Source organism: Sus scrofa, chromosome X, assembly GCF_054392235.1.
Source record: "Sus scrofa isolate SSC_HxYL_T2T_F1_AM1 chromosome X, Sscrofa_HxYL_maternal_Yorkshire_Landrace_v2.0, whole genome shotgun sequence".
Lineage (NCBI taxonomy): Eukaryota > Metazoa > Chordata > Mammalia > Artiodactyla > Suidae > Sus > Sus scrofa.
The window spans coordinates 66,182,109-66,209,010 of NC_139401.1; the positions used below are offsets into that span (position 1 = coordinate 66,182,109).

At 39.8% G+C, this 26,902-nt stretch overlaps 1 protein-coding gene across 1 annotated transcript in view; it reads left to right on the forward strand.

The window, feature by feature from the left end:
- Positions 1–258: 258 nt before the first annotated feature.
- IGBP1 (immunoglobulin binding protein 1) overlaps positions 259–26,902 on the forward strand; it is a 31,784-nt gene continuing 5,140 nt past the window's right edge. Inside the window, exons 1-5 of the mRNA XM_001927370.6 lie at positions 259–469; positions 852–1,145; positions 8,759–8,954; positions 11,057–11,136; positions 14,479–14,591. Of these exons, the coding sequence (XP_001927405.1) occupies positions 279–469; positions 852–1,145; positions 8,759–8,954; positions 11,057–11,136; positions 14,479–14,591 (874 nt within the window). The 5' untranslated portion in view covers positions 259–278. The remainder of the gene's footprint in view (positions 470–851; positions 1,146–8,758; positions 8,955–11,056; positions 11,137–14,478; positions 14,592–26,902) is intronic.

Sequence of the window (26,902 nt, forward strand, 5' to 3'; positions counted from 1 at the left end):
AAAGCGGCGCCTAGGGTTTGCTTGTTTGTCTGCGTGTGTGTGTTCGTAACAGATGTCTACTACTTGTAATAGGCAGCCTGGTAAAATGAGTCTGTGGAAACGGTTGCTAGGCTCAGTTAACTGCCGCCTCCGGAAGTTTTCAGCCGCTTGTGTAACAATGGGGCTACCGGACCAATGCGGTGCCCCTTCCGGTTTTGTCCCTTTTCTCCGAGCTCATTACCACCAAGGTTGCCTTTGACCCCGGAAGTGAGATCCTCCGGGTTCCTCCCTCCCTCAAGATGGCAGCAGCCGAAGATGAGTTACTGCTACCGCGGCTCCCCGAACTGTTCGAAACCAGCAAGCAGCTCCTGGATGAGGTGGAAGTAGCGACTGAACCCACTGGCTCCCGCATAATCCAAGATAAAGTGGTCAAGGGACTAGACCTCCTGAAGAAGGCTGCCGAAATGTTATCGCAGCTCGACCTGTTCAGGTATGGGAAGAGGGTAATAACGGCTGAGAACGGCTCAGAACGCAGGTAATAATGGTTACCCAGGGTGGAGCCATTGAGCCGGGGTGGAGGAGCACTTTAGAACCGGCAACCTTTCCTTTCTATTTCCCACTGCGATCTTTTGTACATTGTTTACATTCTCCACCTCCCTTCCGAGATAGTTAAGATCCCATGACTCTGCTCCCTAGTGTCAGCTATTTGCATAGGCATTGGGCGTGAGCGCTCAGCTAGCTGCTTTCATTGTAGAAAGCCGGCAGCTGTTCCCAGTGCGTTTTCCCTTTGTCCCACTCCCACCCACCCCCCTCCTAGGAGAGGAGTTTGAATGCCCAACCAGGCTTCACAGCCTCCTCTTTGCTCTTTCCAGCCGAAATGAAGATTTGGAAGAGATTGCTTCCACCGACCTGAAGTACCTGATGGTGCCAGCATTTCAAGGAGCGTTCGCCTTGAAACAAGTCAACCTCAGCAAACGTCTAGAACACTTGCAGTGGGCTCGAGAACACTTTTCAAACTATTTAACTCAGTGCCAATACTATCATGTGGCAGAGTTTGAGCTGCCCAAAACCAAGACCAACTCAGCAGAAAATAACACTGCTAATTCCTCCGTGGCCTATCCTAGCCTCGTTGCTATGGCATCTCAGAGACAGGCTAAGATAGAGAGGTGGGTCATTTGAGGACTGCTCAATGGCAGTGCCATCGGAGGGGAGGGGTGCATGTTTTTTTGGTTTGTTTTTTCTGGCAGGGGTGAGCTGGGAAACTGATGTAAACTCTTTGGGTTCTTACTGAGCGTAGTCCATGGTGAGAGCTAACTCTCCTGAGTTTTTCAAGAAGCCTCTGCCTTTGTTGAGATGATCATATCTAACCGTCAGACTCCTAGCACCTTACGATTGCTTATAGCAGAATGTCTCCCACTCTCTCTCAGGTAGCAGCATAACAATATTCACGTGGTACCCTGAGGTAAGTATATCTGGAGGGCACAGTATCTTGTAGCTGTAGTCCATCTGTGGTCCATTGTTTGAGAAGCTCTGTTCCAGCAATACTGGATCAGGTGTGTAACATCCTGGCACAGCTTTATCATGTGACCTTGAACACCTTGCTCTCTTAATTTAGTTTTTAGAAAATATTTAATGAGTGCTCACAGTGTTTAGAAGCTATGCTAAGTCCTGGGGATACAAACTGGGTATGGATATTTGTATGAATATGGGCGGTCTCTGCCTTGGAGGAGCATACAGTCTACTGAGGAAAAGAGGCATAGAAACAGAGTGTGGTAGGCATAGAAACAAAACAATGTGATAGGGAGATGCAGAAGGTACCGAGAGAGCAGACAGGAAGGACACTTGACCAAAGAGGGAGCAGGAGAGAGGAGAAGGCTTCCTTGAAGAGGTGACTCCTGTGGTGAGCTGTTTAAGAATGCATAGGAGTATTATCTAGAGGAAGAGGAAAGGAGGGCTTTAGCCAGCAAAGATAATAGCATAAGTAAAGCTACAGGGGCATTAAAGAGCACAGTGCTGAGGCGGAGAACAACTATAAGCAATTAGGTGATGCTAGAACACAAAGTGGGTGGTGAGAGGCGGGAAAGAATGATGCTGAAGAATGTTGTAGGGTTCAGCTCAGGGAGAGCTTGGGGTGTGAGGAGGGTGAAAGAATAACCTTGATCCTGAGAACTTGGGAAGAGGTTTGAATCCCAGTTCCAACATTTAATCGTTCTGACTTTGGGGCGGTTGCTTAATCTCTCGGTGCCTTAATTTTCACCAGCTGTAAAATTGGCTAATAATAGGTCCTATAAAATAGTTAGGAAGAGTAGAAGAGAAACTCATAAAAAGAATTTAGCACAATGTCGGATATAGTGAGCTCTCAAAGTCAGTTATTATATCTTTGTAGTTGAGTACAGGTGGTAGAGTCAGAAACCTGGCTTTGAGACCCAGCGTGACTTATAAGCCATTGGACTTTGGGTAATTTATGTAACCTATCTAAGCCTTCAGTGACCTCCTATGTGGTGTCTAAGTAATAATGGTATCTACCTCATAGAGTTAAGAGGCATTAATAATAGTGAACCACATAAAACACAGTATCTGGCACATTGTAAGTGTTCTATAAACATTACCCACTGTTAGGCTATGCTAATGAGCTTAAACTTTAGTTTTGATGATTTGGGATCCACTGGAGCATTTTTCTTTAGGTGATGCTAGAACACAAAGTGGGTGGTGAGAGGCGGGAAAGAATGATGCTGAAGAATGTTGTAGGGTTCAGCTCAGGGAGAGCTTGGGGTGTGAGGAGGGTGAAAGAATAACCTTGATCCTGAGAACTTGGGAAGAGGTTTGAATCCCAGTTCCAACATTTAATCGTTCTGACTTTGGGGCGGTTGCTTAATCTCTCGGTGCCTTAATTTTCACCAGCTGTAAAATTGGCTAATAATAGGTCCTATAAAATAGTTAGGAAGAGTAGAAGAGAAACTCATAAAAAGAATTTAGCACAATGTCGGATATAGTGAGCTCTCAAAGTCAGTTATTATATCTTTGTAGTTGAGTACAGGTGGTAGAGTCAGAAACCTGGCTTTGAGACCCAGCGTGACTTATAAGCCATTGGACTTTGGGTAATTTATGTAACCTATCTAAGCCTTCAGTGACCTCCTATGTGGTGTCTAAGTAATAATGGTATCTACCTCATAGAGTTAAGAGGCATTAATAATAGTGAACCACATAAAACACAGTATCTGGCACATTGTAAGTGTTCTATAAACATTACCCACTGTTAGGCTATGCTAATGAGCTTAAACTTTAGTTTTGATGATTTGGGATCCACTGGAGCATTTTTCTTTTTTCCCTTAAAGAGTGGCAAGGTCATATTTGTATTTTAACTAGCATACTCTGGCAGCAGTTAGAAAGCATCCCGAGGGAGAATATTAGATCCAGTTAGGTCACAGATGTGATGAGGCCTTATCACTACAATGGCAGAAAGGATGGGGGTATATTTATTTATAGGGTTGAATCTGGTGATCGGCTGTGGCAGATGAGGTAGAAGGAAGCAGCAAGGAAGATGTCTATGTTTCTAACTTAGGTGGATGGCCATGGAACTCATTGAGATGGGGGGTGGAGGAGGAAGAATAGATTAGGGGAGAGTATGAATTCTATATTGAGACACGTTGCATTTAAGATGCCTAGGAGACATCTAGGTAGAGGTATCTGGTAGCGTGAAGCTTAGGGGAAAGGAAAGGCCTTATCTAGAGAGCTGAAAATTGATTGGCTCATTTAAAATATTTATTGAGCTTTTTTTTTGTGCCAGGAACTGTTCTAGGTAATGGAAAACTAGACAAAGTCCATGCCCTTATAGAGCTTTTATTTTGGTGGTGGAGAGTAAGCTAGTAAATAGTTGACTTTAGGTGGTAAGGGCTTTAAAGAATAATAAAGTAGGATTAAGAGCTATTGTGTGACAGTAGATGATTTGAGGAAATATGATAGCTGATGAAGTGGAATTCAGCATCATGTCCTTTGTAAGAAGGTAGGGGCAGCCCGTTGGCATATAACAGGTAGTTTAAGCAGTGAGTTTGGTGTCCAAATAAACTAAAAAACTAAATGCCATAGAGAGATACAAATGGTGTTGTGGAGAAAGACCAGGGAGTGATCACATCTGGTTGGAGGAATGATAAGAAAAAGGTTTCAGAATGTAGTACTATTTGAAATGAGCCTAGAAGGATGGTTAAAAATGGAAGTTACAGGTTTGCCTGAATGTAAAAGTAACTCATAGAAAGTTGGAAAACAGAATATTTTTAAAATTAAAAATAAGCCTTGGAGTTCCCGTAGTGGCTCAGTGGTTAACGAATCGGACTAGGAACCACGATGTTGCGGGTTTGATCCCTGGCCTTGCTCAGGGGTTCAGGATCCGGCGTTGCCGTGAGCTGTGGTGTAGGTCGCAGACGCGGCTCAGATCCCGAGTTGCTGTGGCTCTGGTGTAGGCCAGCGGCTACAGCTCCGATTCAACCCCTAGCCTGGGAACCTCCATATGCCACGGGAGCGGCCCAAGAAAAGGCAAAAAGATGAAAAAAAAAAAAAAAAAAAAGCCTTTATCCTAGCACTCAGAGATGATCTTTGTTAACTTGTGATGTATTTCCTTCCAGATAGTTATTTTAGCTAATAAATTTGAAATAATACTGTAAATACAGGTTTTTTTTTTGTCTTTTTTTTTAACCTAACATCTTACTGTGATTTTCCCATGTCTTTTGAAGTCGTGATATTTAGTGGTCAAATAATATTCCATCTTAGGGTTGTATCATAATTATTTAAACTAACATTTTATTGTCAAATACTTAAGACTATTTAAGGGTTTTGGGGTTTTTTTTGTTTGTTTTTTTGCTATTCTAAGTAATGCTATGAAGAAACATAATTGCATCTGTCTGTGGACATGGCTGTCTTCTCTCTCAAAAGCTTTTTCTTCACATATCTTCTCTACACTGATTCCCATCTTTGAGGAGTAAATCTTGTTGATTAACTGCACCTAAATTCCTTTAACAGAAATGGAGAAGTAGAAGCTGGGTAAGTAATGAGTCTAGTTTTAGATTTACTGATTTACGCCCTAAAGTGACAACAGGACAGCCATGTCCATAGACAGATGGAAATGTGTAACTAAAACTTAGGAGTTTTAGCCTTTTGTGGCTAGTGCTAAAAATTTAGGAGCATCAGTGGGTGTGGATGGTTCGTGAAGAAAAAAACAAGAGAAAAAAACCCAAAGATAATACCTTGGAGCAAAATAAGGGAGAAGGAGGAGGAAGGAAGGCAATCAGAGGTAAGAGACTCAACAAGGTGCAGCAAGAAGTACTTACAGAAAGAAGCGTGGGGAAGAGAGCGAGCAAATGGCATGACTTATTTGAAGCTTCTCCCTACCTCTCTCCCCTCCCAGATACTGTAGCACTTAGTTTATGTTACTCATCATGGTTGCCTCTCTCCCTTCTGAGATTCTGTAGCACTTAGTTTATGTTACTTATCATGGCATAACTATCTGTCATTCTCTAGACTTGGAACTTCTAAAGATCACAGACCTTGACTAATTGTATCATTGTATTTTTGGTACCCAACCCAACAGTTGGATCATAGTAGGTATTTGAAGTATCTTTGGAAAGGTCATCAGAAAGATGGAAGCAAAATGGTATAGCAGAAAAAGCCTGGGCTTTGGATTCAGACAGACCTGGGTTGACCAGTCCATTTTCTGCCACCTAATAGATAAGGCATCATCTAGCCCCTGCTAACCTCAGTTATTCTCATCATCTAACAATATTTATATTGCTACTTACAAAGCACTTTCATGAATATTGTTCACTTGATTCTCTTAACAACCCCATGAAGCAGATTCCCACTTTAGAAATAAGGAAATGGGCATTCCCATTGTGACACAGCAGAGACAAACCCGACTAGTATCCATGAGAATGCCGGTTTGATCCCTGGCCTCGCTCAGTAGGTCAGGGATCTGGTGTTGCTGTGAGCTGTGGTGTAGGTCAAAGACGTGGCTCGGATCCTGTGTGGCTGTGGCTATGGCCAGCAGCAGTAGCTCTGATTCGACCCCTAGCCTGGGAACTTGCATATGCCATGGGTGCAGTCCTAAAAAAGAGTAAAAAGAGTAAAAAAAAAACCAGAAATGAGGAAATGGGCTCTGAGTATTGACTTCTCCCAAGTTACATGGCTAGTAAGTAGCCAAGCTAGAATTTAAATTACCAGTTGTAGTGCTGTTCAGAAGAGAGAAGAGTGGTCATTTGAAAAGACAGAACAGAACATGAATTAAGGGAAGGTGTTTCTAGGATAGGGGAGGATGATTGCTAGAGTAAGGACTGGAAGAATGTGTATGGGGACAGGATTGGTAGCAAAAGTGGAATGGATAAGACATTACCTTGGTAAAGATAACATTAGCTCCTTAAAGACAAGAGCAGAGGAGAAAAGGTGAAGCTTCAGAGATTTTAAGGTAAAAAAAACCTTAAAAGACGAGAGGAGGGAAGGGGAAGCTACATTGGCTGGCCCTCAAGTGAGTGTGATGGTGGCATGGGATCCACAAAAGATGAACAAAAGCATAGGAGTTCCCGTCATGGCGCAGCAGAAACGAATCTGACTAGGAGCCATGAGGTTGCTGGTTCAATCCCTGGCCTCGCTCAGTGGGTTAAGGATCTGGTGTTGCCACAAGCTGTGGCGTAGGTCACAGATGTGGCTCAGATCTGGCATTGCTGTGACTGTGGTGTAGGTCAGTAGCTGCAGCTCCAATTCAACCCCTAGCCTGGGAACTTCCATATGCTGCAGGTGCAGCCCTAAAAGGAAAAAAAAAAAAAAAAAACAAACAAAAAAAAACAAAGGCCCAATAGAGTAACACAGAATTTACCCTGGATTATATATATTCTAAGGCCCTGTTTTTTTTTTTTTTTTTTTTTTTCCTGACGTAACATCCAGGAAAGAGGGTGGAGGTAGGAGTTGCACCAGAATTAAATGTACTCAAAGTTAAATGTTCTCAAGTGTTGTCTCTAATAGCATTCATGAACTAGGAATTGACCTGTATTGTATTTTACTCAGAAGGCCACCTGTGATGATGCTGTGACAGTTATTTGTAACATTACATAAAGTGCCCACTTGTTCATTAAAAGAAGGGCCTAAAAGTTTTTATAATAAGGAATATTTCCAGAGCAGTGGTTCTTGACTTCACGGGTCCTGGACCTCCTCAATAATTTGATTAAAACTACAAAAATCCCCCCCCCCAAATGCATACATAGAATTCTGTACAAAATTTTAGGGAATTCAAGGACACTCCTCCCCCCCAAACTCTGTCCATGGACCTCAGATTAAGGACTCTAGGTTTGGGTGAACACCTGTAGAGGAGCATCTGATTCAGGCTGTCTAGGGTTCCATTCATAGGTATTTCAATACATTTCTCTTGGAAATTGTGGAGTTTTCCTTGACTCCTCTTTCCCTCAAGCCCTTAAATCCAGTAAATCAGTAAATCCTGTTTTACATTTTAAATATATCCACATCTCACCACCTCCCTATTTCAAGTCACTCTCAACCTGGATTGTAGCAATATCCTCTTAATTGATTTTCCTCTTTCCACCCTTGCCTCGCAGCCACCCCAACTCCACCGCAGTCTACATCATACAACAACCAGAATAGTCCACTAAAAAAAAGTTTTCATGTCATGTATTCGATTTTGAAGCTTCCAGTGGCTTTCTCTTCTCACTCAGAATATCATGACATTTGATATTTGGGGTCTTAATTGGCCTACAAGGTTCTCTGAAGTATGGCCCTGGCTATCTCTTTGATCTTATTTCCTATCATCCTTCATTCCACACCAGGCACACTGGCCTCCTTGTTATTTCTCAAATGTGTCAGGCCAGCACTCTCCCACCCCGGGACCTTCATGTTTTCTTTTCCCTCTTAGAACACTCTTGCATAGCTTCCTTCCTTATTTCCTTGAAGTCTTTGGTCAAACGTCACCTCTTCAGAGTAGTCTCTCCTGATCATCCCTACTTTCACACCATCACTCTCTCCACTTTACTATGCTCTTTGGTTCTTGATAGCACTTATCACCACCTGACTCTTCTTTCAAAAAGACTATTTCTTTTTGTCTGTCTTCTCACACTACAATGAAAGCTAGAGGAGAGCAAGGACTTGGTTGTATGCACTGTTGTTTCTCAAGCACTGAAAACAGTACCTGTCACACAATAAGTACTCAGTAAGTAGTTGTCCAGTGAATGAGAGATGACATACTAGAATGCATGGTGAAAAAGGCAGTCAAGGTGGATATGAGTCTTTATATTATACTAGGATGAGTCAGAAGAGCTGGAAATGTTTTGCTCAGAAGAAAAGATGACCATTTTTAGGCTGTTTCACAAGGAATTCCTGCATCAGTAGCAGGTAAATGACTCCTGAGATTCTATGATTATTTGAAGCTGTAATTCCCAAATGAACATTGTACAACACTAAGTACCCAGCCTAGTAAAGGTTGATGTTGTAAAGTTACTAAGGCACTCTGATCTTGAAAGACGATGGGAGGAATTGCTCAGATCAGGTTACTTATATTTTTCTAGCTTCAGAATATATTTCTCAGCCTCTACTGATCCCTTCCTTGCCTTGTAGTCGTGAGAACTACCTTGGTGGCAAATTCTGAGGTATAGAATCTGTGTTTTTGCCAAGTAGAAATCAGTGTACTTACTACCTGATCATTTACAAAGGTAAAATCGTATTGTGGCCTTCGTTTGAAGAAATACCACTTTATTTTTAAGTTCATGGGTAATGCTTTTCTGTGGAACAGATACAAGCAGAAGAAGGAGGTGGAACATAGGTTGTCAGCACTGAAATCTGCTGTGGAAAGTGGTCAAGCAGATGATGAACGTGTTCGTGAATATTACCTCCTTCATCTTCGAAGGTGGATTGGGATCAGCTTGGAAGAGATTGAGAGCATTGACCAGGAGATAATGATCCTGAGAGAAAAAGACTCTTCAAAAGAGGTAAGGCTGGCTGCTGCCTATATAGCTCAAAAAGCTACTGTCAGAGATTTGAATCTTCTACAGGAGAGTAACCAAATTAAAATCCTTTTAAGTTTCCATAAAATCATTGTCTTATTAGGATTAGTGGAGGAAGGCCAAGGGTTCACTAGGATAGCTTTCTCTCTAGTTTATATTAATTTTCTCCAGTGCTTGCTTGCTTTTTTTTTTTTTTTTTTTTTTTTTTGTCTTTTGTCTTTTTAGGGCAGCACCTGTGGCATATGGAGGTTCCCAGGCTAGGAGCCCAACAAGCTACAGCTGTTGGCCTGCTCCACATACACAGCAACACCAGATCTGAGCCACGTCTGCAACCTACACCACAGCTCACGGCAACGCCAGATCCTTAACCCACTGAGGGAGGCCAGGGATCAAACCTGAAACTTCATGGTTCCCAGTCAGATTCATTTCCACTGCACCACAATGGGAACTCCCTCAGTGCATTCTAACATTTGTAATTTTGTGACATGCCAGGAGGGAGGGAGGCATCTCAAGTGAAAATTGGTTTTGGTTGTGAGCAGTCATGATAGCCAAAGAAAGGCACAGGGAGGTAGGCCTTGAAAATCTGTGCTTGACTGTAATAAACAGAGGGAAAGGATGAGAATGAAGAAGAAAATTGGAACTGGAGACAAGAGAGAAAAAGACAGAGTTCCCACTGTGGCTATTCCCACTGGTAATGAACCCAGCTGGGATCCATGAGGACTCGGGTTCGATCCCTGGCCTCGCTCAGTGGGTTAAGGATCTGGTGTTGCCGTGAGCTGTTGGTGTAGGTTGCAGATGCAGCTCAGATCTTGCGTTGCTGTGGCTATAGTGTAGGCCAGCAGCTATAGCTCTAATTCAGCCCCTAGCCTGGGAACTTCCATATGCCATAGGTGCAACCCTAAAAAGGCCAAAAAAAAAAAAAGGGAAAGAAGATAAAAGACATGGAATGTGTTGAGGTTGGGGGAGGAACCAGAATTTAACCTTACACAGTGATGCACCATGCATCACCTAAATATCAGATGCAGGAAGGACATCTCTATGCACAAAATACTGGGCATGTTGGTAACGAAAACTTGGTGTAACACTGCTTTGGCTCTTTGAAGATTATAACCGTGTTTCAGAGCTGCTACTTCAAAATATTAGGCTCTGCTGCCACTTAGTTTTTGGTTCAGGATATAACATGAATTGAGTTGAATTTATCAGCTAGTCACAGGCATTTATTTAAGTCCTCAGAGAAACCTCTTGCTAATTTGATTTGTACTAATTAGCCCAGGAGCTTTTGCCTCAGGGTAACATCAACCTAGTTCCTGTTAAAGGATAAAAGAATGAACAATTAGTATTCTAAGGTCTTAAGGCCCCTTGAGCATATCTAGATGAGTGGTTTTCAAGCATTATGAGGCTGGACATTTCTGGATCTTCTTCTTTATTTCTGTTTTTTGTTTTTACGCTCTCTCATTGGGTACTGGAATTGGCTGTGGAAATGATGGAGTTTAGAACCAAGTGAACATACATTGATCATACATTGTTTTGGTATTCCCCTGGACAACTAAGTTTCCTTGAAAACATTTCTATACACCTATATATGAAAGCTCCTAACCCATTCTCCCTGCTTTGCATTTAGGAACATCCACTTCTAAAACATCCTAGGGTGCTCTTGACAATTATTAGCATAATTATATTGAACAGGGTTTTAGCAGAAGGGTCTTAATAATGTCACTTTGGGACTGAAGGCCAGGTGAGGAAAGGGGCTTCAAATTCAGCTCAGGGGATTTAGGTGGAACATGGAAGAAGGCTTTGGAATATTCCTTTTTGGAGGGGAGTATTTTAAAGTCAAGTAATTTTTCACTTCTGGTGAGATGATTCCTGAGAGAACTTTCTTTTCTTTCCTTTCCAGCAAGATACTTGGGCCTCCTGAAGAGAGCTAACCTCCACCATTAGTATTCTGCAAATATATTTTGGAGACTGATAAATAGGGAGTGAGTGAATTTTGAATCCAGGCCTTTTCAAGCACCTAAAGACTTAAAGAGCTTTCATAGTGGGGTGGGCAGAATGACCAGTACACTTCTGATAATTAATTTCCTTTTCAGGCATCAACTTCTCACTCATCTCGTCAGGATAAGCCTCCAATGAAACCGTTTGTTCTTACTCGGAACATGGCCCAAGCCAAGTAGGTAGTACTAAAAAGTGGATTGCCTTCGCAAGCCCAGTGCTTTTATGGTTCATTTGCAGTGCATGAATAACAGATAGAATGGGCATTGTTAAAAGGTCATGACTTCACCTGGGGAGGTTATGCTTTTAGGTTTGCTGAGGGAGAAATGCACAAGGCCAAGTTGGTAAAGCAAGAGATTTATTAAGGCATCTGAGGTGGACGGGCTAAGCTCAAGATGGTGCCAGTCCCGACTGTGAAGAGATGCTAGGCTTATAAAGGATCTGTGCCAGGAACAATGAAGGGGGAGGGTCAGGTCAAGGGAGGGGTAGGGGTTGAATCCCATGACATAGGGCAGTTAATCCTTGTAGGTGGTTAATCTATGCAAGCAGTTGTTCTCTGCAGGCCATTGTTTCTTGCTGCCCAGCTTGAGCATACACATTCCGGAAAAGGGTGTCCACAGCAGGTCTCCAAGGTGAACAGCCACATTTGGGGAGTTGGGGTGGGGTGGGAGTCTGTCACCATCCTCTGAGAACCTATCATTCCAGCCTTTTGTTATATGGGGATAGGTCCTCTCTTCTGTAGCTACTTCCTGCTGGCTAGGGGCAACAAGTACTGGGTGGCTGGTCATGGTAGGTTCCTACTATGGAGGATAGGAAGAAAAGAAAAGTAAGATTAAACAGGGGTTTGGGGAATAGGTTGGTATTGGTACTGCTGAAGGAGGAGCATTTCTCCAGTAGCTCTGTTAACCATAGTCTGGACTGTGTTAGTATGAAATTGATTAAGAGATGTATTAGACAGGGGCTAAGGAGTAATATTAAGAGAAGAGGAGTTCCCGTCGTGGCACAGTGGTTAGCGAATCCGACTAGGAACCATGAGGTTGCGGGTTCAGTCCCTGCCCTTGCTCAGTGGGTTAACGATCTGGTGTTGCTGTGAGCTGTGGTGTAGGTTGCAGATGTGGCTCAGATCCCGCGTTGCTGTGGCTCTGGCGTAGGCTGGTGGCTACAGCTCTGATTCAACCCCTAGCCTGGGAACCTCCATATGCTGTGGGAGCAGCCCAAGAAATAGCAAAAAGACAAAAAAAAAAAAAAAAAATTTAAGAGAAGAATTATAAAGGGAGCTATGGGGGGAAGAAGTATATCTTTAAGAGGGGAGGAAAGTGAGGCAAATAGAGATGCCTAGGTTTCTAAGGCAGCATGTTCTCTAGCCCTCTGTATTATTTCTGTTAGCTTTTATTAAAACTTTCAGATTTTCTTCTACTCATGCTGTAGTATTGATATAAAAGCAGCAGGTTTCATTAAGTATTGCACAAGTGCCTCCTGCTTCAGCAGTTAGAATGTCTAGAGCTCTTCTATTTTGTAGGACTACATCTTCTAGGCTATTAAGAGATCTCTGTTGGTCTTCGAATGCCTTCACTGTGGCATTCCAGGACTATTGTAAGGTTAGAGAGATGTTCAAGATAGATCTTTCTAGTAAGGGAATCCCCATGAACCAGAAGAGGCTTCACCATATGGAGTGGCCTCCCCCTGGTTTTTCCAAAATGGGGTTGTCATGGGCATGATAGCCAAGTTCTGGTGGGCCTATTTTCCTTGTCTTTATTTTGTGTCTTGGTCTTTTTAGAGCATGTGCTAAGAATGACCCTAGATTAGGAATTAAATCTGAGGCAGCCATTTCATGAGGGTGTAGGATTTGAGCATTGGGTGCTGACCAGCATCTTGAAAGTTCTAGGTAGGCCATACTGCCACATAAGAAGTATCTAGTTCCTAATAAAGAGGGCTGTAGTAGAGACATTATATCTATGATCTGTAAAATACTGGTCTGGACACAGGACTGTATGGAGGCTACCTGTTTTTTGTTTTTTGTTTTTTTTTCCCTTGTTATCTTTTTATCTCTATTCTTCGAGGGTGCTGACAGAGAAGATTTCAATACAAAAGGTAAAAGAGGTTGTTTTGGAGCCCAGTTGAAGTAAAGGTTTCATTAGCCATGGATTTAGTGAGAGACTGTCTTGTTCGATCACTTAGCCCAAAGAGCATAGTGTGAGTGTTATTAAAGTTGAAGAGATTGTATTCATAATTTTTTTGGATATAATTTGGAAATTTTCCCCAGTGAAGTGTTACATTATGTCGCCTGCCAGGAGTATGGGGATCTATAGGTTCCATGTACCTGTAGTGGCACTGAGAGTTTGCGGTTGCAATAGGAAATGTTCAGGTTTCCTGGGGTAAGGACCAGGTATAGTTGGATATATGTTGGAAACAGAAAAAGGCCTAATGAGCCAAATGAGTAACTTCCCCTATCAGTTGAGAGACTCCTGGAAATTTATTTAAATCGGTCCTAAACAGCCAATCTTTTGGAAAAATGGAGGCCTTGTGGTAATTTAAAGTTAGGCTAAGAAGGATCTCTGGAGGTAGAGGAAAGGCCCATAAAACTATTGAGGACTCCTGAGAAGTTTTCGGACCAATCCAGCAATTGGTTAGGTTTGTAACCTGTGCTATAGACTGACAGTAAGGGTGAGGGGGTGATGAGACCCTCCAGAAGAGAACAGGTGTTGAAAGAGAAGTGTTATGGTTAGTAAGGTGGAAAAGGAAGGTTTGGGGATCTTATGCATTGGATAGTCTCTTGAGAAGGATCTAGAAGGTGTGTGATCCACCTCCATGGGTATTGGAAGTCTCCGTGTAGGAGTGATTCCCACAAAAAGGTAAGGATATGAATGCAAAGATTGAGAAGGGCAATGGCTAGTATGGACAGTCTTTGTAGATGGAGGAGATATGGGGTGTTAAGATTTAGGGGGAAACAGAATAGATAAGGACAATATGGTCTATTCATAGAGGACTGTTAATCTAGAGAGAAGGAGCTGTTTTCCCAATAAACGCTTGATGGAGGCAGTCTGAACAGGGAATTGTGTCACGGGGAAGAATGAGGAAGAGAAGAGAAAATGCCCAGATAAGAACTAAGATAATCAAGACCTTAGTAATTGGTCATGACCTGGTGGACAGAATGAGAGTATCGTAATGGAGCTCACCCATTAATTGATTCTTCTGGCATCTTGGTCAGCTGAAGTCAAGTAGGTCCGACTGGGTGGCTGTCACATTTTGGAAAGTTTGGGGACGTTGAATCCCACGATGTGCTGTTGGAGACCTATTTTAGCCTAGAGAAATGAAAACAAGTGGGGTATTTTCTTGTGAAAGCTCTTGTCTTTAATGCTCCTTCCTCTTTTTATACATCTTCATAGGAGTTTTACACAACTCCTCAGAAGATTCCTGAATAGGAGAGCAGGGGTGAAACAGACATAGGCTTTATTACTGAAGAGGCCTTTAAATAGTGCTATTTATGTTTACTTTTCTAAGTGTGATATGATTCTTGCAGAGTGTTTGGAGCTGGTTATCCAAGTCTGGCATCTATGACGGTAAATGATTGGTATGATCAGCATCGGAAACTTGGAGCACTACCAGATCAAGGAATAGCCAAGACTACAACAGGTATGAACGGGTGGGAGGAGAGTAGTTATACTTTTACACTACTGGTCCATAACTCTCTAGCAATTAAATTCAGAGCAAGTATTATTCTTTAGAAGCACAAGAAATCTGGACAAACATTCTGAGTAATATAGTCAATATTATATTTCATTTATTATTAAAATAAATAGCTGATGATTATGGGAGGATGGTGCTGTGTAGTTTTTTTTTTTTTTTTTTCCTTTTTACCTGTGGCATATGGAAGTTCCCGGGGTTGAACCAGAGCTGCAGCTGCCAGCGTATGCCACAGTCATTGCAAAGTCAGATCAAAGCCACATCAGCGACATATGGCACAGCTTGCAACGCCAGATCCTTAACCCACTGAGCGAGGCCAGGATCAAACCTGCATCATCCTTACAAACATGTTTTTTGGTTCTTAACCCTCTGAGCCACAACAGGAACTCCAACAGCATAGTTTCTTAATCTCTCCAAATATCATGGCATAAAAACAAATTGAACAGCTAGATAGCAAAGCCAAAAATCCATGGATAGCATTTTCCGTTTTTGGTAACAGCAGAGTAGGTTGTATCAAGCCAACCCCTCCTCTAGATAACAATTAGAAACTGAATAGAATATAACAAAACAGCTACCTCAAGGTCCTGAGAGCAACCAAAGCAGACATAGGCTGTAGGGTCTTAAACACTTAGACGGGAATGGTACTTTGAACTTTTGGGGGCAGGGACTTTGGCTTACTGTTTTATTGGTATTCAACTTGGTGATCAGATCATGGTAGGTACTGGGAGGTGTCTTTGGGAGGGAAGGATGGAGCAGGTAGTCATTAGAGAGATAGAAGCAATATGGTGTAGCAGAACAATCATGGAGAGATCTGGAGTAACTAGTTAGTCCTACCACTTAATAGATAGGATATCATCTGGCTCCTCTGAGCCTGTTTTCCTTAGCTTATGTATTATCCCACTTGATCTTAAAAACCCCATGAAGCAGACATTCTTATCCCCATTTTAGGATGAAGAAATGGTGTCTGAGAACTGACTTACCCAAAGTCAACACAGCTAGAAAGTGGCCAAGCTAGGACTTTAATACAGGCCCTAAAGTTCTCAGTTCTAATGCTGTTTCCACTATAGTACAGAGAATAGAAGAATGGTCATTTGAAAGAGTCTCCTAGTATTTTATAGTTTTTCACCCATGGGCAGGCCGCAGTTGCTGTGAGCTGGAATAAGTATAACTTGTATAGAAACTTTTATTGGTTGAGGAGTGAGAGAACTGAGTATAGGGTGACTGTAGCGACTAAAGACTGGAAAGATGTCCCAGGAGAGAACCACAGACCCTAATTCTCTTTATAAACCCTGCCCAAATCTCTGGTAGACTACTAAGCTACACGTGCATAGGATAGACTCCAAATGAAAATTAGCTAAAATGAAAAATCAGTACTCTTTAGAGGAACAAAACAATTCAGAATCTCTACAACATACCATTCACAAAGTCTAGGATTCAAGCCTAAAACTACTATACATATAAAAACAAAGAAAGAAAATGTGATTTATACTCAAGAGGAAAAGCAATCAATGGAGACCAACTGCAAGATGACTCAGATATTAAAATTAGCAGACAAGGACTTTAAAGTAGCTTATTTCTATGCTTAAGGGCATGGGGGAAATATGCTTATAATGGATAAAAAGGTAGGATGTCTCAGAGAAGAAAAAACTATACACAAAAAATTCTGGAACTGAAAAATACAGTATGTGAAGGTTAAAAATCAAAACAGACTCAGAAAAGGGTACTTGCCACAGGAGAGGGAAGTTGGGGAGGTGAAATAGGTGAAGGGGGTTAATAGCTACAAACCTCTAGTTAGACAATAAATAAGCCATGGGGATGTAATACACAGCATAAGGAATACGGTCAATTATGTTGTAATAGCTTTGTGTGTGGACAAATGATTACTGGACTTATTGTGATGATCATTTCATAATGTATGCAAATATCAAACCATTTTAATAACCTGAAACTAACATAATATTGTATAGCAACTATATTTCAATTATTAAAAATTGGGGAAAAAAAGAACAATAGAAAAAAAACTTCAGGAGTTCCTGTTGTGGTTCACTGGTAACAAACCTGACTATAGTATCCATGAGGATGCAGGTTCAATCCTTGACCTCACTCAGTGGGTTAAGGATCCAGTGTTGCCATGAGCTCTGGAATGGGTTGCAGATGTGGCTCGGATCCCATGTTGCTGTGGCTGTGGTGTAGGCTGGCCTCTGCAGCTCCGATTTGACCCCTAGCCTGGGAATTTCCATATGCCATAGATGCAGCCTGAAAAAGAAAAAAAAAATAGATGAGCTTAATAGCAGATTGTCAATGACAGAAGAAAAGGTTGGTTAACTTAAAAATAGATCAGTACAAATTAAGCAATCTGAAAACAAAAAATAATGGAAAAAAATGAAGCGCCCCCATGACCTGTGGAATAATGTAAAAGAAGTCTACCGTATGTATAATCGGAATACCAGTAGGAGAGGAGAAAGAGAGAGAAGGGGCCATTAAAAATTATTTGAAGAAATGATGGCTGAAATTTTCCCAAAATCTGTGAACCACAAATTTAGAGATTCAGAAAACTAAGCAGGTTAAATACAAAGAAAAAACATATGCGCATCATAGTCAAATTGCTGAAGACACAGGAAAAAGAAAATCTTGAAAGCAGCCAGAGAGAAGTGCATACTACATATAGAAGAACAACAATATGAATTGTTGCTAACTTCCCACTTGAAACAGTGGGACCCAGAGGTAATGAAGCAGCGCCTCAAATACCCCATTTATAAGTGAGCAAAAGCAGGAGTTCCCATTGTGGTTCAGTGGGTTACAAACCCAACTAGTATCCATGAGTTTCTGGGTTCCATCTCTGGCCTCGCTCAGTGGGTTAAGGATCTGGTGTTGCCATGAGCTGTGGTGTAGGTTGCAGATGCAACTTGGATCCCACATTGCTGTGGCTGTGTTGTAGGCAGGCAGCTGCAGCTTCAATTCAACCACTACCCTGGGAACTTCCATATGCCACAGGTGCAGAAAGTGAGCAAAAGACCTTAATAGACACCTTACCAAAGAAGATTACACAGCGGGAAAATAATTATATGGAAAGATGCTCAACATCATATATCATTAGGGAATTGCACATTAAAACAACAGTGATCCCAGGACACCCCAGAAAGAATGGCCAAAATCCCAAAACACTGACAATACCAAATGCTGGCATGGATAATGGAGCAGCAGGAACTGTCATTCATTGCTTGTGGGAATGTAAAATGGTATAGACACTTTGAAAGACAGTTTATCAAAACTAAACATTCTCTTACCATATGATCCAGTAGTCATGGTCCTTGGTATTTACCCAAATGAGTTGAAAAGTTAGATCCACACAAAAACTGCACACAAATGTTTATAACAGCTTTATTTATAACTGCCAAAACTTGAAAGCAACCAAGATTCCTTCAATGAGCAAATGGATAAATAAACTGTAGTATATCCAAACAATGGAACAGTATTCATCGCTAAGAAGAAATGAGCTATCAAGACATAAAAAGACATGGAGGAACCTTAAACACATATTGCTAAGTGAAAGAAGCCAAACTGAAAAGGCTACAAGACTATATGATTCCAACTATTTGACATTCTGGAAATGGAAAAACTCCGGAGACAGTAAAAAGATCAGTGGTTGCCAGGGATTAGAGGAAAAGGAGGGCTTAGTAGGCAGAACACAGGATTTTTAGGGCAGGGAAACTGAGGTATGATGCTGTAATGGCGAATACATGTCAATATACATTTGCCCAAATTCATAGAATATACGGCATCAAGAGTGAACTATAATGTAGACTGTGGACTTTAGGTGATAATGGCGTATCAGTGTTAAGTTCATTGATTATAACAAATATAACACTGTGGTGCTGGATGTTAATAGTTGGGGGAGGCTGTGCCTGTGTAGGTTAGGGGGTATATAGGAACACTGTCTACTTCTCATTCAATTATGCTGTGTACCTAAAACTGCTCTAAGATAAAAAGTCTATTTTTAAAAATAATGCAAAGAGACAAAGCTATAAAGTCAGTGGAGAAATTAAAAGGGAAGGAGGCAAGAAAGAATGAACAAAGGAACAAAAACAGATGAGATGAACAGAAAACCAATTGCAGAATGGTAGATCCCAGTTCAGCCGTATCAGCTAGTTATATTAATGTAAACAGAATAAACTGCCAATAAATCAAAGGTTATCACACTCAACTGCACATTGTCTACAAGAGATGAATTTTATTTATTTTTTAATTGAAGTACAGTAAATCTACAATATTAACTTCAAGTGTAGAGCATAATAATTTATTATTTTTGCACATTATACTCCATTATGAGATTTCAAGTTATTACAAAATAATGACTGTCATTCCCTGTGCTATACAATATATCCTTGTTGCTTATCTGTATAGTAATTTGTATCCATTAATATTTGTATCTATTAATACTATACACCTAATTTGTCCCTCCCCACTTCTCTCTGCCTTCTTAGGTAACCACAAGTTTGTTTTCTCTGTGAGTCTGTTTCTGTTTTGCATATCCATTCATTTGTATTACTTTTTAGATTCCACATATAAGTGTTACCATACAGTATTTGTCTTCCTGTGTCTTATTTCACCAAGCATAATACCCTCTAGATCCATCCATGTTACTGCAAATTGCAGAATTTCATTTTTTCTTATTGCTGAGTAATAGTCCATTTTGTGTGTGAGTGTGTGTGTTGCGTGTGTGTGTATACTACATTTTCTTTATCCATTTGTCTATCGATGGGCACTTGGGTTGCTTCCATATCTTGGCTATTGTAAATAGTGCTGATATACACAGTGGGGTGCATGTATCTTTTCAAATTAGTGTTTTATTTTTTTCCAGACATATACCCAGATGTGGAATTGCTGAATCATATGGTAGTTCTATATTTAGTTTCTTGAGGAATCTCCATACTGTTTTGCATAATGGCTGCACCAATTTACATTCCTACCAATAGTGTATGACTATTCCCTTTTCTCCACATCTTCTCCAACATTTGTTATTTGTAGACTTTTTGATGATCACCATTCTAAAAGGTGTGAGGTGATACCTTGTGGTTTTGATTTGCATTTCTCTGATTAGTGATTTTGGTTGTCTTCTCATATGCCTGTTAGCCATCTGTATGTTTTCTTTGGAAACTGTCTCTTCAAGTCTTCTGCCCATTTTTGATTGAGTTGTTAATTTTTTAATAATGAATTAAATGAGCTGTTTATGTATTTTGGGTATTTACCCTTTGCTGGGCACATCATTTGTAAATATTTTCTCCCAATCTGTAGGTTGGCTTTTCATTTTGTTTCTGTTTTCCTTTGCTATGCAAAATCTTTTAAAGTTTAATTAGGTTCCATTTGTTTAGTTTTTGCTTTTTTTTTTTTTTTTTTTTTTTTTTTGCTTTTTAAAAGGGGCTGCACTTGTGGCATATGGAAGTTCCCAGGCTAGGGGGCAGATTGGAGTTACAGCTGCTGGCCTACACCACCACCACAGCAATGCCAGATCCAAGCCACATCTGCGACCTACACTGCAGTTCACAGCAATGCTGGATCCTTAACCCACTGAACAAGGACAGGGATCAAACCCACATCCTCATAGATACTAGTTGGGCTTATTACTGCTCAGCCACAACAGGAACTTCCTAGTTTTGCTTTTATGTCTTTTGACTTAGGAGACAGATCCAAAACAAATCCTTCCACAATTTATGTCAGAAAGTGTTCTGTCTATATTCTTTTCCAGGAATATTATGGTTTTAGATCCTACATTTAGGTCTTTAAACCATTTTGAGTTTACTTTTTATATAGTGTGAGGGAGTGTTCTAATCTCATTGTTTTAAATGTATCTGTCCAATTTTCCCAGAACCACTTGTAGGTAGACTGTCTTTTCTGCATGTATATTCTTGCCTCCTTTGTCAAAGATTAAATGACCATGGGTGTGTGAGTCTATTTCTGGGCTCTCTGTTCTGTTCCATTAATCTATGTGTCTGTTTTTGTGCCACTACCATGCAGCTTTGATTACTATAGCTTTGTAGTATGGTCTGAAGTCTAGGAAGGTTACACCTCTGGAGTTATTCTTTTTTCTCAAGATTGCTTTGGCAATTCAGGGTCTTTTGTAGTTTCATATGAATTTGAGAGTTATTAAAAATATGGGTATTTTGATAGAGGTTGCATTAAACCTGTAGATTGCTTTGAGTAGTATGGCCATTTAACCATATTAATTCTTCAAGTCCAAGAGTATGGGATATCTTTCCATTTCTCTGAATCATCTTCAGTTTCCTTCATCAGTGTTTTATAGTTTTCAGAGTATAGTCTTTTGCCTTCTTGGTTAAGTTTATTCCTAAGTATTTTATTCTTTCTGATGTGATTTTAAACAGGATTTTTTTTAACTTTCTCTTTCTGACATTTTATTAGTATCATATAGAAACACAACAGATTTCTGTATGTTAACCTTGTATCTTACAAACTTGCCGAATTCATTTATTCTAATAGTTTTGGGGTAGAGACATTTGGGCTTTCTATGTTACAGCATCATGTCAGCTGCAACTAGTGACAGTTTTACCTCTTCCCTTCTAATTTGGGTACTTTTAATTTATTTTTCTTGTCTGATTGCTGTGACTAGGACTTCCAGTACTTTGTTGCATAGAGGTGGTGAGAGTGAACATCCTTATCTTGTTCCAGAAAGCAGGGAGGCTTTCAGCTTTTCACCACTGTGTATGATAATGGCTGTGGGTTTGTCCCAAATGGGCCTTTATTATATTGACATTTTCCCTTGATACTCACTCTCAGAATTTTTATTATTAATGGATGTTAAATTTTGTCAAATGCTTTTTCTGCATCTATGGAGATAATCATGTGATTTCTTTTCTTTTGTCTTTTTAGGGCCACACCCATAGCATATGGAAGTTCCCAGGCTAGGGGTCAGATTGGAGCTGCAGCTGCCAGCTCACACCACAGCCACAGCAGTTCAGGATCCAAGCCACGCCTGTAGCCTACACCACAGCTCCCAGCAACGCTGGATCCTTAACCCACTGAGCAAGGCCAGGGATCAAACTTGCATCCTCATGGATCCTAGTCAGGTAGTTGGGTTTGTTACCACTGATCCACAGTGGGAACTCCAGTCATGTGATTTTTATACTTTCTTTTGTTAATGTGGTTGGCACATTTTTGTTTAGCTGATGGTTCCCTTTGCTGTGCAAAAGCTTTTTAGTTTGATATGGTCCCATTTGTTTATTTTTACTTCTATTGTCCTTGCCTGAGGAGATAGTTTAAAAAATATATTGCTAAGACCAATTTCAAAGAGTACACTGCCTGTTTTCTTCTAGATGTTTTATGGTTTCAGGTCTTACATTTAAATCTTTAATTCATTTTGAGTTTATTTTTGTAAATGATTGAGAAAACAGTCGAGTTTCATTCTTTTATATAGCTATCCAGTTTTCCCAACTCAGCCATAAAAAAGAATGAGATATTCTTTTGTGACAACAACTAAATGTAATTTGTGACAACATGGATGACCTGGAGGGTATTATGCTAAGTTGAATAAGTCAGACAAAAAGGTAAATACTATATGTTTTCACTTATATGTGGAATCTAAAAAAATAAACAAAAGAAACCAGAAACTAAGTCACAGATACAAAGAACAAACTAGTGGTTACCAGAGGGAGGGGGATGGGAGGATGGGTGAAAATAGGTGAAGGGGATTAAGAGATAACAGATTGTCAGCTATAAGATAAATAAAAAGTCACAGGGATGTAACGTACAGCACAGAGAATCTAGTCAATATTGTACTAACTTTGGTGCATAATCTATAAAAATAGAGAATCCCTATGTTGTACACCTGAAACAAATATTATATTGTAAGTCCAGTATACTTCAGCAAAAAATAATTTTAATGAAAAAATAAAAGTGTGGCAGTTCAATTTAAGAACAGTAGTTAAGGAGTTCCCGTTGTGGCTCAGCAGGTTAAGATCCCGACATAGTGTCCATGAGGATGTGACTTTGGTCCCTGGCCTTGCTCAGAAAGTTAAGGATCCAACATTGCTGCAGGCTGCACCATAGGTCATAGATGCGACTCTAATTTGACACCTAACCTGGTAACTTCAATATGCTGCAGGTGAGGCCATAAAAAGAAAAGGAAAAAACAAATTAAAAAAAAAAAAAACCCAGTAGTTAAAATGTGAGGGGTTTTGCCCTCCAGTAAAAACTGAATGAGTACAAGGGACCTGTGGTCAGAAGGTCTGAAAGAGATGGAGCAGCCTCACCCTTAATGAACTCTTGAAAATGAGCCACCAGATTTCCCTACTCATATATGATCCCACACTAAGGAGAAATTACTGAAAATAGACTTGATATTAAGCAGAACAAGAACAATAAAGAAGCAGCAAAGAAAAAGTGTATATAAGAGTTGGAGAGAGGACCAGAACCAAGAACTCTAATCAAGCAAGTATTGCTTTAACATACATAAAAACGCCCGAGTGTAAACTGTGGACTCCGATTGATATTGATGTGTTAATGTAGATTCCTCACTTGTAACAAATGTACCACTCTGGCATGAGATACTGATCATGAGTAAGGCTGTGCATGTGTTAGGGCAGGGATTATATGGGAAGTCTCTGTACCTTATGCTCAACTTTGCTATATCAACCTAAAACTGCTCTAAAAAATTAAATCTATTCCAAAAAAAAATACATTAAAAACAGCGTAAAGGGAGCCTCTGTGAAGTTAGAAAGCAACCTTGAACCATACTTCTTTCTCAAAGTTCAAGAATGCTTACTACACATGAGAATGAGCAACAAACTGTGATGATGGTTGCACAACTCTGAATATACTAAATATCACTGAATTGTACACTTAAAATGGGTAAATTTTACCGTATGTAATCTTAATAAAGCTGTAAGAAAAATGAATGGAAAATTATCAAGGTCAGGAGTTCCCTGGTGGCTCAGCAGGTTAAGGATTCAGTGTTGTTACTGCTGTGGCTCAGAGTCACTGCTGTGGCACGGGTTTGATCCCTGGCCTTGGAACTTCCACATGCCATGGGTGTGGACCAAAAAAAAATTATCAAGGTCAGATACCACACAAAATTATTATAAAGAAGAAAAAAACAAAATCAAAAGCATTACACGTTGCTTATCTATTTTATGCATTATCGTTTGTATCTGTTACTCCTCATTTGTTCCTCCCTCTCTCCCCACTCTGGTAACCCTAAATTTGTTTTCTATGTCTGTGAGTTGGTTTCTGTTTTGTATATAGATTCATTTGTATTATTTTTTAAATTCCACACGTAAATGATATGGAGGAATATAATTGAAAATATATATGTGTATATATGTGTGTGAGTATGCACACACAAACTGAATCACTTGACTGTACATCTGAATCTAACACAATGTTGTAAATCAGCTATGCTTCAATTTTAAAAACGAGAGAAAGCATTCCAGAAAGACACATTCAGTAAACAACAAATCTAAAAAATACTGTTTAAAAATGAGTTGGAAGACATTAAGAAAATTAAATAAGATGCAGAAAAAACATACAAAGCAAGATTAGAAAAACTGAGAAATGTAGTGACAACTTGGGGGAAGTAAGAAAAAAGAATCATTTCAGAAATGAAGGCAAAGGCAGATCACTCTTTGACATAAATCGTAGCAGTATTTTTATGGATCTGTCTCCTCAGGCAAAGGAAACAAAAGCAAAAATAAACAGATGGGACCTAATTAAACATAAAAACTTTATCACAGCAAAAGAAACCAACAAAACGAAAAGACAACCTACAGAATAGTAGAAAATATGTCATGACCCATAAGGGGTTAATATCCAAAATTATATAGACAGCTCATATAACTTAATTTTTAAAAACCTGAATAAAAATGGTCAGGAGACCTGAGTAAACAATTTTCCAAAGAAGATATACAGACGACCAGCAGGCACATGAAAAAATGCTCAACATTGCTAATCATCAGAGAAATGCAAATCAAAACCGCAATGAGATATCACCTCACATTTATCAAAGTGGTCATCAGAAAGTCTAAAAATAACGCAAGCTGTTGAGGATGTGGAGAAACAGAAACCCTAGTACACTGTTGGTGGGAATATAAACTGGTGCAGCTACTATGGATAGCAGCGTGGAGGTTTCTCAAAAAATTAAAATAGAACTATCATATGATCCAGCTGTTCCACTCCTGGGTTTTTATCTAAAGAAAATGAAAACACTAAATTGAAAAGATGCATGCACCCCAGTGTTCATAGCAGTGTTATTTACAATAGCCAACATATGGAAGCGGCGTATGTATGCATCAAGAGATGAATGGATAAAGTTGTGACATATCACTCAGCCATGAAAAAGAATGCAACTGCCATTTTCAACAACATGGATGGACCATAGAGGGTATTTTTCTTAGCGAAATAAGAGAAAGACAAATACTGTACATCTCACTTGTATGTGGACTCTAAAAAATAATCTAATAATAAATAAAACAAACAGACTCACAGATATAGAGAACAAACTAGTGGTTACCAGTGGAGAGGGGGAGAGAATGGAGGGAAGAGCAAGATGATAGATAGGAGGGGATTGAGAGATAGAAACTACTATGTATAAAATAAATAAGCTACAAGGATATATTGTACAGCACAGGGAATATAGCCAATATTTTATAAGAACTTTAGAATATAATCTATAAAATATTGAAGCACCTGAAACTAATATAATATTGTAAGTCAACTATATTTCAATTTGAATAAAAAGTGAAGTCTTAACCAGAAGAAAACACGAATGAATGAACACAGCAGAAAGTGCCTTCTCAAGTAAAAAGGAAAATGTTTTAAATCAAAAAGAAACAAAGATGAAATTCTAGAAGTGACAAATATTAAAGATGGCAAAGAAGACCTGATAATAAGATTGTCTGAATAAGAAAACTAAAGCAAGGCAAAAGAATAAATGCTTAAAACTATTATTGAGAAAACTTTCCTGGAACTAAAAAAAAAAAAAAAAAAAAAGATTTGATTTAAAAAAGCACACCAGAGAGTTCCCATTGCAGTGCAGCAGAAACAAATCCAACCAGTATCCATGAGGGTGCAGGTTCAGTTCCTGGCCTTGCTCAGTAGGTTGGGGATCTGGCGTTGCTGTGAGCTGCGATGTAAGTTGCAAATGCGGCTCAGATCCCACATTGCTGTGGCTGTAGCATAGGCCATCAGCCGTAACTCTGATTCAGCTTCTAGCCTGGGAACTTCCATATGCCATGGGTGTGGCCCTAAAAAGCACACCTTCTACCTGAGAATTTTGACCCAGAATGACCAACAAGACACATTCTAATAAAATTACTAGAATGCCTTGGATGCTTCAGCAGAAACAGCAGGTGGTTTATAAAGGAAGGAAAATCAGATCATCCTCAAATTTCTTGATACTAACACTTTATGCCAGAAGAAAATGGAGTAACATATTTAAGATACTCATAGGAAAAATGAGCCAAGGATATTATATCTGGTAAACTTGACTTTTAGGTGTGAAAGTACAGATAGTTATCAGTATATAACTATATAGTTATCAGTATATAACTCAGGAAATGTTGTTCCTGTGATCCCTTCCTAAGAAATTTGCTAGAGGGTGAGCCCCTGGCAACATAGTGATGAGAAAGACATTGACATAAGGACTGGTGGTAAGCATTAAATATATAGTTATAGTTACTTGTAGAACTAAGATTAAAGGAGATAAAGGGAGAGAATAGAGTATGAATGCCTATGTGCTCAGTGCTCAGTTAATGTAGATACAGTGTAACTTTTTTCTAATGGGGAAAGCATATGCAAAAAAAATGAACTGTTCTTAGCAATCGTAATAATATTAGTGTTATTCCAAGACTGTATGTAATGTGAGACAATATAAATGAGCAATTATGGGATATTCAAATTCCATCATCTCTGAGAGCTAAGAGTTTTTGTGTGGAAGAATACAGACGTAATTCAAAGAATTGAAGTTAGAAATAAAACAATCCTGTAGTCCCCTGTATGAGTATGAGAGATTTTATTTAAAAGTAAACATGCACACACACCCCTTTGCTTTAGCCACTGAAAATGCTTAGAAACAATGATCAGCCCAGAAGCAAAGAGCACACCTAGGAAACCAGATTGTATTCTTGAAATACCATTCCCATTAAAAGAAACCAGAATGTCTTAGAGAAATAGCCAATTCCAAGTCTGTGGCAGGAAGTAAACAAGATGAGCTTGGAACATCCTGTCATAAAAGACAGGAAAGAATCTTTCAA